This window comes from Ambystoma mexicanum, chromosome 11, assembly GCF_040938575.1.
Source record: "Ambystoma mexicanum isolate Mex_15411 chromosome 11, UKY_AmexF1_1, whole genome shotgun sequence".
NCBI lineage: Eukaryota > Metazoa > Chordata > Amphibia > Caudata > Ambystomatidae > Ambystoma > Ambystoma mexicanum.
Genome location: NC_090934.1, coordinates 1,053,077,751 through 1,053,092,404, shown reverse-complemented (window position 1 = coordinate 1,053,092,404; position 14,654 = coordinate 1,053,077,751). Strand labels below are relative to the sequence as shown.

The window sequence follows — 14,654 nt, the reverse complement described above, 5'->3', positions numbered from 1 at the left end:
ACAGAGAAATAAAGGGACCCCCAGGGGACTACTGTTGACTGGAGGAGTGGGGCGAACTGTGAGTGGAAACCACCATTAAAAATACGGCAGACTAAGCCGAGACCCTCAACAGATATCACAGAAGAAGCAGGTTCCTGGCACGCAAGCCCAACGAGACCACAACAAGACATAGGGAGTCCAGGCATCAGTAGCCCATATTCAAGCAGGATCCGACCCCACACTGATCCTGACGGGCTACACGTGAAAGGAACAGGAGCGGATTAGTACTCCCGCCCGCACAGTAACAATGTCTAACAAGAAAGCAAAGGCGAGAACCAAACAAGCCAGTATGGACACTTTTGCCAAGGCGTCCGGGAATAAGCAGCCAAACCCACTGGACATAGCAATGGCGGAGACAAACACCCCACACCAACTAGAAAACGGAAACGATGGGCAGATCCTGGAGGCGATTGCCTCCCTAAAGACGTCCCTCGAAAACAAGATGGACACAGCTGTAGGTGCACTGAAAGCATCCTTGGAACATAAAGTCATCGTGGACGTGGGCCTCCTTCGCCAGGATGCAAGGAACCTGACGGACAGAGTAACAACAACGGAGCAGCAGGTACAACAAAACACTGCAGACTTCGCCGTCATGCGAACACAAATGTCAGAAGTGCTACAGAAAGTCAAGATCCTAGAAAGAAGAGTAGAAGATGCAGAGGGCAGGGCAAGGAGGAACCGCTCTGAGGTTCTACATTGAACCCCTTCAAAAGACACAACGTGCCAAAACAGATTTGAGATCCTTGTTCTTTAAGCTTGAAAAATGTAGTATCAAAGAAAGTAATACATTTTTGGAAATGACGACACTGAAACACTATCTACAGGAGAACAAGATACCTCGAGGTTTAAGAATTCTCATTCTTCTGGATTTTGAGGATCCGTTAGACACAGATTTTTTGTCCGATTGGGAAACCAATCTCACCACAAGCTCCAATAAAATGTTGGAACTTCTGGTTGAGCACGCTACACGTGAACATTCACGTACAATAGTTGAAATTGATAAAATTAAAGAACAAATTAATCTTTTTGATGCACAGAGTGCTACCATTGATAAAAATTTCAAAACAGTATATGAAATCCTGCGCAAACACCAAGATGAGGTAAAAATGCGCAAATCAAGAAAATGTTATTGCGATAATCGCAACTATAGAGATAATCGCATCTCTACATACCAGGCCAAATATGACGAGGTCTCCCGATCCTGTTCTAGCAGCCTGGCATCCACCCCAGCTAGTTCAGAAGTAGATGGTGACTAGCCTCAGACCCCGTCAACATCTAATTTGGGCAATGCCATACATTCTGATTCTTTACCACATGACATAGTACAAGACGAGTTATTAGACTCTAAACCCAATTTTTCGGTTCCATCAGGCCCTTTGCCTTTTTTGGAGCAGCTCAGACGCTTCAAGAAAGGCAATCGGATTGCAGCAGCAAAAAAGGTGCGTTTTCAAACGCCAGTAGCTTCAAATATATTGGCCCCAGGCATGCTACCAGGGGCACAAGGGATGGTAGACCAAGGCAGCGGAAACGCTCCACCCAACAGAAGACAGACCCGAGCAATGTCTCAGTCCCTACAACAGTCAATCAATCTGAACCAATAAATGTAATTGCTAACTTAAGCTCACATCCGCTCTCCTCGGCGGAAATGGCTGTTCTCAACAAGGGTCTTTCGTTTGTGCCATCAGCTACCAACAACTTTGTGGACATCCACATTGATCTTTTTTAAGTTTATCCGTAAACTCAAGCTTAAAATTTTTTTTGCAATGCAAGTTCGCAGTTATAAACCTTTACCTCCCACTCCTGTTCCGTCTCAAATCTCTATGCAAACACTCCTTACTACTCATGTCCTTATGACCCTAGATGATGATGCACCACAAATGCAAACCAGCATTTCAGAAGTTCTTAAAGAATTAGATGTTGTTCAACAAAATGTTTCCATCAAGGAATTAAGCAGGAAATCTAAGTTTACTCCTACATTCCCTTCTGATAACGTCATAGATACTTTCTATCAGGCAGTCATTAAGGCTATCCATTCATTAGAAGATTTTGGTGCAATTCGCAAGCCGTGTTATAAGCACAATCTTAATAAAGATGAGTTTCAAGCAATGTCTGGCAATTCTGAATTGATTATTAAGGAGGCCGACAAGGGCGGGAACGTTGTTGTCATGAATCGTGCTGATTGTATAACTATGGGCATGCAGCACTTGAATTCCGCCGGATGTTGTTTGATTCTTTCTAATAATCCTTTGAAGACTATTCATGCGACAGCCAATGATCTGATTACCAAATGGCATAATATAGGCCGTCTTACGGATGTGGAAAGGCAATATCTCACCGTAGACGGACCTATTATGCCCACCATTTATTTCCTCCCAAAAATTCATAAACAATTCATCAATATACCAGAACGGAGACCAATAGTGAGTGGGAGCGGTGGTACATTGGAACCTATCTCTGTCTATATCAATGAATTCCTGTTACTAGTGGTGCTTAACACTCCTACATACATTAGATACCATGCACACTTTACAAATTCTTGACAGTTTAGATTTTCAAAATAACAGCTGGCTTGTTACTCTGGATGTAAAAGCATTATGTAACTCTATTGATCATCACAAAGCATTAGCAAGTGTGGACTTTCTTTTCTGTGAATTTTCTGCATCATTTTTCGAACACATTTTGATGGTTAAAGAATTTTTGCTGTTTACTTTACAGAATGTTTTCATTTTCAATAACATGTACTTTAAGCAACTAATTGGAGTGGCCATGGGTGCTAGCTTCGCACCAGCTTTGGCCAACGCATTCATGCATTCATTTGAACAAAAATGTGTATTTGGGAATTAAGCTTTTTTACCTTCCATGAAACTGTGGAAACGTTATATTGATGTTTTGTTCATTTGGACTGGTACACAAGAACTCTTGCGTGAATTTGTGATTGGGGTATACAATTTACTTTGACCTACAGTCGGATTCGCATAGATTTTTTTTGGACCTTTCAATTGATGTTACTCCAAATGGGTTGGTGACAAAAACTTTTCGCAAATCCACTTCTGTCAATTCAATATTATATGCGGACAGCTGTCACAAAAATCATGTCATAGCGAATATTCCTAAAGGAGAGTATATTCGCGCTAAGAGAAACTGTTCCGAACCCTTGTACTTTGATCAAGAAAGTATCGCTATCAAATCCCGGTTCTTGGAGAGAGGCTATCAACATAGCTGCTTCGACAAGGCACTCATGTCAGTACGTCATCTGAAAAGAGCGGATCTGCTAACTCCTAAAACCCGCGAGAAATCACCTCTGCCTCAAAAAATCAGGTTTATTACTAGATACAATTCAGATAGTCACAAGATCCACAGAATTCGGGAGAAACAATGGTACCTGCTCCATTTAGATTCTGACATTGCCAACTGGCTTGATCCCTCTGTTAATATAACATTTAGCAAAGGGAAATCTCTTAAAAATAAACTCTGCCCTTCATTTATGTGTCCACTCACTCCTAAATCTATGTGGTTAGACTCTGCCCGTGCTTCTGGTTTTCACAAATGTGGATTCTGCAGCATGTGCAAGTACACTCTGGAAACTTCAAAGGTCTCCTTTGGAGATAGAGGAGACCACACTATTAAAACATTCCTCAATTGCAATTCAAAGTTCGTGGTTTACTGTATTATTTGTACATGCGGATTGCAATATATAGGCAGCACCATCAGGCCCCTTAAAACTCGTATTCGGGAACATCTTGCCACAATTGGCAGCCAGGAATCCAAATACCCACTGGCCAATCACTGACAAAAACTGCATCAATTATATGGTAAGGATGACATTCGATTTGAGGGCCTTTGCAAAGTGTCATTGCCGCCTAGAGGGGGCAATCTCACGCTCAAATTACGCCAGTTTGAAGCAAGACTCATCTGTAAATATCGTACTGTGTTTAGAGGTCTAAATTCAGACCATGAATTTGCAACCTTTTTGTGAAAACCTACTGTTCTCTTTATTTTACACAGGTATCATGTTTTCCCCTCCCCTTTTTTTGTGGACATTAGTACTTTATTTACACCCAAGAGGTCATTTATCATCGTGTGGGGTCTAGTGATCCCTCTACAATGACTGTTTGCAGTCCCATTACCTCACATTTTTCAATAGCAGCGCATTCACAGATGGCAGATGCACAATTTATTTTACATCTTTCCCCAATTTGGTTCCTGCTAGCATGCTCTAGTAGTCGCAATTCTCTGCGGTTTAATCCCCTTCATCTATATGAACCCGTTTTTCCTTTTGGTTATTCAGCTCAACAGCAGTTGGTGCACGAGGCGCAAATTTCCTTTCGTTCACTATTATATATTTATCTTGGCGCCCTCCGGGGCTCCATTTTTTTGCAATTAGTACAGTTTTTGCTGTGCAACGCACTTTATATAAATTTTTGTGGAATTCTAGCCCTGCTAATTTTTAAATTCAGAACACGTTAATCTCTGCCTTTTTGCGGCATTTGATAAGCGCCTTACTTTCCGGGGCAAATTCACTCCTCAGGTATTCATTTCATTTCCATCATTCCAATATGGCGGTTTTCTTTCCTGACCTAATCGGCCATGTTCTAAAATACCTTGTGTATTTAAATATTCCTGTTTCTATCTCTATGGTCTGGGCTTACTTTCATTTCATTCAGTTCAGCAGCATTGCACAGGTAAAACGGTTTTTCAAGGCCCCCTGGCCGCTATGATACTTCTAATTAGTGCATCAGCACATCTCAATTCAGTTTAGAGAAAGTCAATTTTTAGCTTTGCCCATTCTTATTTGCGCACGCACACCATGCTTTTGCGTTTTGGGTTTCCTCTGACTCCGGGTAGCTGCATTTTAGCAATCACAGTTAAGTTAATTTATCCTTGTTTAAGTGATGCTGAGGGAATTTCTTTTCCCTTACAGAGTTCCGCAATTGCGAAGCAGTGAGGTATGATTTGTCATTTAATCTCACACACTCTTGTTCTTCCTCAATTTCACATTTGTGCTTGAACAGCGTATTTAAATACTTCATATAAAATAAAAATCTTTTCTTCTCTCTTCCTTTTTAGAGAGTGCATCTGGCACTGGCCACGATATACTTAATTGGTTAGGCTAGCTCTTGAAACTTTCAGGTACCTTTTTATTTATGATTCCAATTTTGTTTTTTTTGGCAGCTTTTGCCTCTTTGACTGCGCTGCTATAGCTGTTCCGTGGATGCATTATAACTAACTCCTTGCAACTTGTTTTTTTCTTTACCCGTGTTTCTTACATGCATCCCGTAACCTATGGATTCTCCATTCAATTCAATCCCCTCCTAATATGGTACTGTGCCAATTGCTATTTGATTTTATCTTAATATATATGCTGTAGCTGCTGTTCTTTTTGGCCTACCTGCACTTGTGGTTGCCCTTTTGGTTGAATGTCCTTACTAATGTCCTTATCTATTTCTTATTGATTTTTTTCACAATGGACGACTTTCATTCAAACTGTTTATGTTGTGCTGTACTATTTTTGTTCATAATTATGTTGTGCGTTATGTTTAGCCTCAGATGAAGAGTCTGTGATGACTCGAAACACTTGTCGGGCTACTTCGTTATTAAACTCATTGGACTCATGAGAAATCCCTCCTTCTTCTTTGAATTACTTGGAACACCTGTCACCATTGCACTGTTCAGCGCAGTGAGACTGAGAACTGTCTGTGTTCATCAAGGAGGAACAAGGTCTGCATAATTGGAGTTCCGGAAGGTGAGGAGGGAAATGACCCTACAAAATATGTCAAACCTGCTTCTTCAGGAGATCGGAGCGGGACGCTGTCCCAGAGCTTTGTGGTGGAACGGGCGCATAGAGCTCTAACTAGGAGACCTCAGCCGGGTGCCCCTCTGAGGGCGATGAGCGCCAAGATTATAAACTTTTAAGACAGAGAAAGGATACTGGCATTCTCAAGGGGAGGCGGGAGTGATCAATAGGAACACCTCCAGGATCACCATATACCCGACTATACAGCCACAGTCCAAAAACAAAGAGCAAAGTTTGGCCCCACAAAAGAACGTCCCAGAAGAGCGGGGATATGATCTATGCTCCACTTCCCGGCCAAGCTGAAGGTGATACACAAAGGGAAATCATGCTTCTTTGAGTCCACAGAGGAGGCCCACACATGGATGTCTGCACAAGTAATCCCCAAGCTAGGGCAGAGAAACGCCAATAACGGAGGGGACGAGCCCCGGTGAAGGGACCCGCAGCTAGCCAGGAATAATGACGCCAAGCATCTAAATAAATAAATAGTCAGGAAAAGAAAATATAAAGGAGCGACCAGTCCTACCCACTCGCGCCAGCCGAGAAGAACCAAGCCCCCAGGGAAAAGCGTAATGCTAGTTTTGATGGCAGTTTTAAGGCATCACGCTGCAGCGAGTCTGCTTCACCTAGAGGAGCACGACAAGAGAAGCGGCGAGGCACGAGCAGGGGGAGGGTGGCTGGGCGTTAGTTTTTCAGTTTTGGTTTAGGTTAATGACTTGAGTGAATGGTTGGTAAAAGGCATTGGCAGCCAAAGGAACAACAAAGACTATAATGGGGAACCCCAGTACGAAGTGACTGGTACAGCATACGGCAACCATCCTGGAGACACAACCGCCGAGGTACACGGAAAGGGAGCCCTGCAGGGCCGACCCCAAGCTGCACCAGAAAGAGCAAAAGCAAAGAAAGTGGACAAGCATTAGGTTATGGGACAAAGGAGCCGGAGCAATAAGCGCACACAGGTCTGGATGAGCTAACAATAGCAACCTGGAACGTGAGAGGACTCCACGCATACGTCAAAAGGCTGCGAGTCTACGGCTGGCTGAATAAAATGAAGGTCAAGATAGCAATGCTCCAGGAGACGCACCTGACACCAGCGAAACAGACCAATATCGACCAGAAATGGGGAGGGCAGGTATACAGTGCCGCGTACTCCAACTATGCATGAGGAGTATTAATATGGATCGCCCCAGGTGTGCCATTCCAGCTCATAAAAGCAGGAAACTGACTCCGAAGGGAGGCTAGTGCTAGTGCATGGCATGCTGGAGAACAAAGTGGTGTGCCTAGTCAACACTTAGGCTCCGAACCACGATGCGACAGAATTTTTCAAGAAATTAACACCTAAACTGGCCCACTACAGAGAGGCAACGTTTATCTGGGCCGGAGACTTCAATTGCACCTTGGACCAGCTCCTTGATAGGTCGGATGACAAGCACAAAAAACAGCACCCCCTGCCAAGGGACTGCATAAAGCCCTCGACCGTCTACAGCTGGTGGACGTCTGGAGACAGGTACATGGAGGGAGGAGAGGGTACACACATTATAGCGCACCCCATGGAACATTTACACTAATAGACTATATATTCACGGGCACTGAGACACTGCAGGACTTTACAGGGTTTAACATCAAAGCCTGTCAGACCACGCCCCGATACTAACAACATGGGCACATACACATGGGAAAGGCCCGATACTAACATGGCGACTCCGGGCAGAGCCCCTGGGAGAAGGAGAGTTAGAGGAACACCTCCAAGAGGTGATAGAAGATTACTTCGAACATAATGAGGGAAGCGTAGGAAGCAATGCCACACTCTGGAATGCGTTTAAAGTTGTGATAAGTGGGGCGGCGATCGGCAGAATGGGGGGACTGAAAGGTGCAGCCATAGAAGAACTTAATAAACTGGAGAGGCAGATAGAAATGGAGGAACGTAGGGCGGAGGCGGCGGGGAGAGAACCTAAGGAACTGATGGAATTGAGAATGAGATGTGTAGAGCTATGGGAAAAACTGGGAAGGTTGAACTACGGGCGGTATCTACAAAGATTGCATGCGGAAGGGGACAAACCTAGTAGGCTCCTGGCATGGCTCACTAAGCAAGAAAATAAAAGAGAACCCATAACAGTGCTAGAAGACGAAAAAGGGAGGGAGATTAGGAGTCAAGAGCACATCAACCATTAATTTGCCCAATTCTATAAGCGGCTGTACGCCCCTAACCCGGAGGTTGACAGATGCGCTAGCAGAGATAAGACTGCCAAAATTAGCAGAGGAGCAAGCCCAAATACTCGATGCCCACTCACGGAAGAGGAAATAGAGGGCGTAATTGCTGAGCTCCCCACCGGCAAGTCCCCGGGTCCGGACAGACTCCCAGGAGAGTTCTATAAAACATTTAAAAGTACCATCACCCCAAAACTATTAGAGACATACCAGGACGCATATGAAAGTGCACAATTACCAACTAGCATGTCAGAATCAATAATTGTACCAATCCTTAAACCAGCAAAACCACCCACGAAGTGTGCCGCATACAGGCAGATTTCCCTCCTAAACCAGGATGCCAAAATACTCAGTGGTTTTAGCTAACCGCCTGAAACAAGTAATTCCCACATTGATGCACTCAGATCAAACCGGCTATGTTCCGGGATGGAATACGTCATGGAATCTCTGTAGGCTACACCATATGATAGACAGGACAAACCAGAGACGGGGAGGGGAGTGTGCGATAGTATCCCTGGACGCTGTCAAAGCATTTGATTCAGTGAACTGGGTGTGGCTGATGAGGGTCCTCGCCCACTTCGGCATTGAGGAAGGGTTCCTCAGATGGATTAGGCTACTATATAGAGACCCTAGAGCCAGGGTGAAGACAGGATGATACATCTCGGAAGGCTGGAGAATACACAGGGGAACTAAACAGGGGTGCCCACTGTCACCAATGTTATATATCTTGGCTCTCGAACCGCTGACAGTTTTTCTTAGAGCAAAATACTGAGACACAGGGATAGAGATAGATGGAGTGCTGCACCAAATTTCGTTCTAAGCAGACAACATGCTGCTTTTTGTGGGAAACCCACGCACTAGTCTGCCCTGCCTCCTGGAGGCAATTGGGGCAGATACCAGACTCTCCGGTATAGCAATCAACAAAGAGAAGTCCCTGATTTTCCCCCTGGCCGGACTGAGGTGGATCCCCCAGGCAGACCTCCCAGATCTAGGCCTAACGTGGGCACCACGCTCCTTCCGATATCTGGGAATAGAGATACACCATGACACTGCAGAGTCTCTTCAACACAACACGCAGGCAGCACTCGAAAAAACACAAAAGTGTATGACCGTCTGGGGAACACTACCACTGGGGATGATGGGTAGGGTGGCCCTCCTGAAAATGGTGGTATTCCCACGTCTGCTATACTATTTAACAAATATCCCACACAGTATTCCCAGGGCTTTCACCAAACTAAATACAATAGCAAGGAACTTCCTATGGGCAGGGGGGAGAAGCAGGATCGCAATGAAGACGCTAGAGAGACTATGAAGAAGGGGGCATTAGGATTCCGGACTTTGAAAAGTACTACCTAGCGGGGCAGCTGCAATTCGCAGTCAAGTGGCTGGGTGAGGAAGAGACAATCGACACACCCATTTTTCAGCCAGCATTAAAAACATACTACCTAAGAGAAACACCACGGCTGGACAAACCCCTGCTCAAGACCCTACCGTACTTGCTTAACCTTGCAGTGGGACTGTGGAACACAGCATGGAAACTACAGGGGACACAAGACCCCTGTTCGGCACAAATCCCTCTTGCAGGCCTTGTGGGCATGGACACAAATACACTATCAATATACCGGACCCAGTGGGAAGCCAAAGGCACAGCACAAATCGGGGACCTGAGAAGAGAGGGGAGGTGGGCAGACTTCCAAGAGATGGTGGAGGAATGTGATATACACAACGGCCAATTCATCCTTTATAATAGAATAATCCTTAAAATCAAGAAGAGATGGCCAGAATGGGAGGACCAAGAGGACGAAACGGGAGCATTAGATATATGGTACGATATATCCGAGGGAACACACACAACCTCTAGGTTATATGAACAGATGTTGAGAGGCACAAGAGCTACACATAAGACAACGTTTGGAAGAAGAACTCCAAAGGCCCTTCAATGATCAAGAATGGAGCAGGGTGTTAAGATATCCGAAGAAAGTGTCCAGGTACGCAAGGTTCAGACAAGCACAGTTGTACGTAACACACAGGGCGTACCTCACACGCAAGAGGATGAATACGATGTATGAGGGAGAACCTGATAAGTGCCCCCGATGCTCAGCCGACGAAGCAGACATGGTGCCCATGTTTTGGACTTGCCCGGTCGTACAGATCTTTTGGGAGGGAATCGGAGTCAAAATAACAGAGCAGACTCCAAATACAGGCGGAGTACCCAAAGAGGTACTTGCTGGCCTCTTCCCGAGAGGAGGTAGACATATGGCGCATCTAGCAAAGATGAAAGACTTGATATGCATACTAGCCAAAAGAAGGATAGCGATGTCTTGGAAAAGAAGGCCCGACCATAGAATCATGGTGGTCGGATCTCCGGAAGTGGACATTAGCGGAAACCGCAGTCTGGATAAGAGCAGTGCAAAAGGGGGAGGGAGACACGGCACAGAAAATAACTGCATGGAACTCCCTGGTACAGGACTTGTTCGGACAAGAGAGGGAGGAAGAAGGAGATGGGCCCCGAGAAGACACGGGAATAATGACGGATTCAAGACAGCGGTGCACAAGCAACTCAACAAAAGACCGTATGAGAGGGGATGCCGAAACTGCCAACACGAGCAGCTATAGATGGACGGCAAGGTCGCTAAGTAGCTCCAGGACATTGAACTCCTAGCGGAATCCGAGAAAATGCCAGTATGCCAGTTATGTTGTGTGTTTGTATGTTATATTTGTTGTTTATTTAAAAAATAATAAAGAAATTAAAAACAAAACATTTTCTTCCCTGTGAGAGGAATACTGTTTTTTTTTTCAATTAGTGAATATCAGTCCGTTTATCCCTCGTGAAGCAGTGGTGTATGGTTTGCACATGGACCAAGAACCAGACGCTAATGGCAAAATGGATTTTTGTTCATTACAGGTCAACAACAAAAAGTACAATTTTTCATATGACGGTTCCTTTGTTTTTTGTTATTTTGAAATAATACTGTGATTACCATATTCTAGTGCCAATGCTCTATGGTGCTCCTTAATAAGTAGCATACAAAGGATGCCAAAATCACACAAATAAATTGTAGTATACTAATGTGGACCATCATGGACATATTTCGTCCACGTTGCCTAGTTTAACTCACAGGCTTAGTATGACTATGAGTTTTGGGTTTGCTAAAGTTGGGTTGGTGACCTAAAAAATGAGAAATAATTGAAACCTACATGTTTTGTTTTTATTTTTCTCTTTCAGGTTGGCAAAGAGGGGCATTCATCTGTGGAAGATGCTTTTGCTGCAATGGAGTTGTACCGACTTATTGAAGATCAGTGGGAGCAGGACATCATGGGCAATTTCCCTTGCCAAGCTGCAGTTGAAACCTCTGATAACGAGGAGTTTATGGAAGACAAATACTGGCCAGAAGAATTAAACGGAAACTACACACAAAGATAATTGCATATGATTCGTTTTGATTGCTGCATGGTGATTGGAATGTGGACAAGGCCTTTTGTAACATAATTCTGTTCTATTTTCAATGTGTGCCTCTTTACCTGAAACTTCAAATTTGCTGCTAAATCTGAAAGAGAATTCCAGTTGTTTTTTAGCTGGTTCCTTCTACAACTTGCACAATTTTAACCTGTTCATTAAATGGGCACCTCCTTCAACAACATAAATCTCACTGGGACTGCATTATTTCCAGTGCAATAGCCCTTCCATATAGGGAACCTGTACTGTTTCACAGTAGGTACTGCATTGTTATTGGTTTTCCATTTAAGTCGCTGTTGGGGTCACCGCCATTGATAGGATTACACCATGTGTTGCATGTTTTCAATTCCCCTTTTAGATCAGTCTTAACAGTGTTAGAGTGCTTAGTCCTCCAGAAAAACGTTTTCTTTTAAAGGTTGACAGTTTTGTGACTGTTGCTCATATTAAGATAAAAGCATAAAATAGTGTGGCAGCTCATCGCTCTTGCACATCGAAGATGGTCCACCAACACCATTGAATCTGAACATTGAGATGGCCAACTACATCCACAAAGGTTCACCTCTTGAAAATGACAGCCGAATTTAGAGGCACACACATACTCAAAAGGTTCCAAGATTACGTTGCATTTAGCATTTCACACTGTATTGCTTTGTCTAATCCTAGAGCACTTGAAAGCACTTTAAATATGTGTTCGTTTAGAGAGTCCCCATTGTGTAGTAGTAAAAACTATCGCCTTTTCTCGGTGCCTAGGTAAACGGTGCCTTGTTCGTTGAATGAACTGCATGGATTGTTTTGGTGTTGAACAATGAGAGTTGGTGGAGCTATGGCAAATGGTGTCTTAGATTTGGATGTCTCTTTAAACGGCAAACTGAATCGACAGCCTCATTGCAAATCCTAGAACAATTGTGAGTCTTGGAAAGCAACCAAGACCCTTGGTTTATTATGCATTTGCTCCATATAAAAGGCATCTCCTTACGCGGGGAGGGGGGGGCTGTCGTATTAAAACGTATATTCGAAGAACCGCTATATTCAGAAATATTGGTAATGTGCCGTGTAGACAGACGTGGCGTGCACAAAACCGTTCTTTATGCAATGGGGTGAGAGAAGCCGGGTCCCACACCATCCTTTCTCGTATATATTCAGCATTCTGCTAAATAATCCACCCCATCGGTTGTAATGCCTCAGAACCAAAAAGGGTCCAGTATGTGTAACCTCCTGATGAGAAAACATTACGTATCACTCTGAAATAATCCCCCTCTGTCTTTAAGCTGCGTTACGTGTCCACACGTATTCAGTAATATTGCTCAATTTCACTTTTCAAAAAAGGTTTTCACTGCAGATTTAATTTGTATATTATTTTTCACTGTGATTCGTTTTCTTGATTGATGCATCTCTGCTGTGTATTTTGGGATTTGGGTTCTTGTTTACTTGACTATGAAAGTTAATCTGAATGGTGCACATGGCTTTTTAATGTGTTTAATCCTGGGGTTACGCCTTTGTAAAAAATCTCAGGGCGTTGAACTAGTAAAATACCCCCCCCCCCCCCAAAATGGCATAATTAACATTTCCCACTTCCTGGGCCGCTTGTACTCTAATCACATATTTATATTTGAGTATGTTGGTTACAATGTGCTCTATACAATAGTATGTGCTTGTAGTATGCTCTTTATGCACCTTGTAGAACGCTGTACTCCGAAGGTGGCTTCCTTGAGCTTACTGCTCATCTTGGCTTACCGCCCCCAACCTCACTATTATACATTTGTTTTCAGTGAACCTTTTCTATTGTGGGTCTATGCAAGATTTATTTGTTTAAAACTGTGAAAAACAGTGCTGCTAATTTTGTACAGACCATAGAACTGTTGAATCCCAACTGCACACCACATTTGTCTATTAAATGTATTGGAACAATTGCATTGGTGTATAAAATCAGATATAAGTGCAATGGTTTATTTATATACAAATATATTTGTGCGTTTATATATACATATATATATATCTATTGGTATCCAGTGACATTCGCCTGGGGAAAAAGTCGCCAATGGGGTGACACTTTCCCAAATTTGCACTGCCACGAAAATCAAGCATTTCCCCAAACATTATAGGATTGGAGTTAAAATAGAAAATTGTACTCATCATCGAAAATGTGGGGGGAAGGCTTCTAGGGGTGCAGGACACCTGCCTGGTGTTTTTTTTATTTTTTTTCCCCAATGGGACATTTTCACATGGAACCTATAATTTGATTATATATTTAAAATGTGATACATCTTACATTTCAAACGCATGTTTTGATTCTACTCGTCTTGTCTGTTAACTTTCTGAAAATTGGTTAAGTTTTGGTACCAGAACCCGTATTTAAATATAAAAAAATAGAATTTCTTTCCTTTTTTTTTTTGGAAAGAGTAGAAGCTGTTCAAGTAGGAAACTTGCTCTCCTTTAATATGATCACTTCATAGTATTCTAGGCATGGAGACAGCAGTGGGACAGTCAGTCCCCTTGCTCTTTTTAGAATCTACACTTGCAATGACAAAATCTGCTCAAAACAATGCAAACCGAAATGTAATGGAGTCAATAAGCCACTACAAATTTTACTAATGAAGAACCGTTTGTTATTGACTGAATTAGAATAAAGGTTCACAATTCATGTTTGTTTTTCTTTTTTTTCTGTATTGTACAAGGAGGGTGCTTCTCTTCAAAATGGTGTACATAAAAACAAAAACCGAAGAGCCGTGCTTTTGCTCGGGTGCTTTACAGAGTAGGTTGCTGAAGCAAAGCATAAACATTAGGTAGAAACGGATAAGAATTAGTTAATTAAGAAGGTATTGTGTTGTGAACTGAGTTAGTCAGAAAAGAAGGAAAAACATGGGACCAGGTCTTTGGAGGGGCTAGGGAAAGTAGCATGCTAAGCGATTCTGGCCCTGGAAGGGGTGTGTGTGTATTTCTCACAACCCCCCACCCTCCACCTTCCCGGGTCACTCCCCCTACCAAGCATTGTAGCACACCTTGCTGTTCCCTTTCTCCCATAAACTGGAAAATTCTTAGATTCAGATATTATCTTCGATTGCCCAGCCCTTAAACAGTAGTAGGAGATCTGGCTCGCAGGTTGGGTTTCCATCAGAGATTGCATTTATGCAAGAGACGTGGAATCAAATGGAATTGCCA

General features: G+C 43.4%; 1 protein-coding gene across 2 annotated transcripts in view; it reads left to right on the top strand.

Moving 5' to 3' along the window:
- The window catches only part of LOC138504084 (apoptosis-enhancing nuclease-like), an 87,811-nt gene extending 73,675 nt beyond the window's left edge, over positions 1–14,136 (top strand). For both annotated transcript variants that reach the window (XM_069624294.1, XM_069624295.1), the window contains exon 4: positions 11,265–14,136. In XM_069624294.1, coding sequence (XP_069480395.1) covers positions 11,265–11,462 — 198 coding nt within the window. In that variant the 3' untranslated portion in view covers positions 11,463–14,136. The remainder of the gene's footprint in view (positions 1–11,264) is intronic.
- The last annotated feature ends 518 nt before the right edge of the window (positions 14,137–14,654 follow it).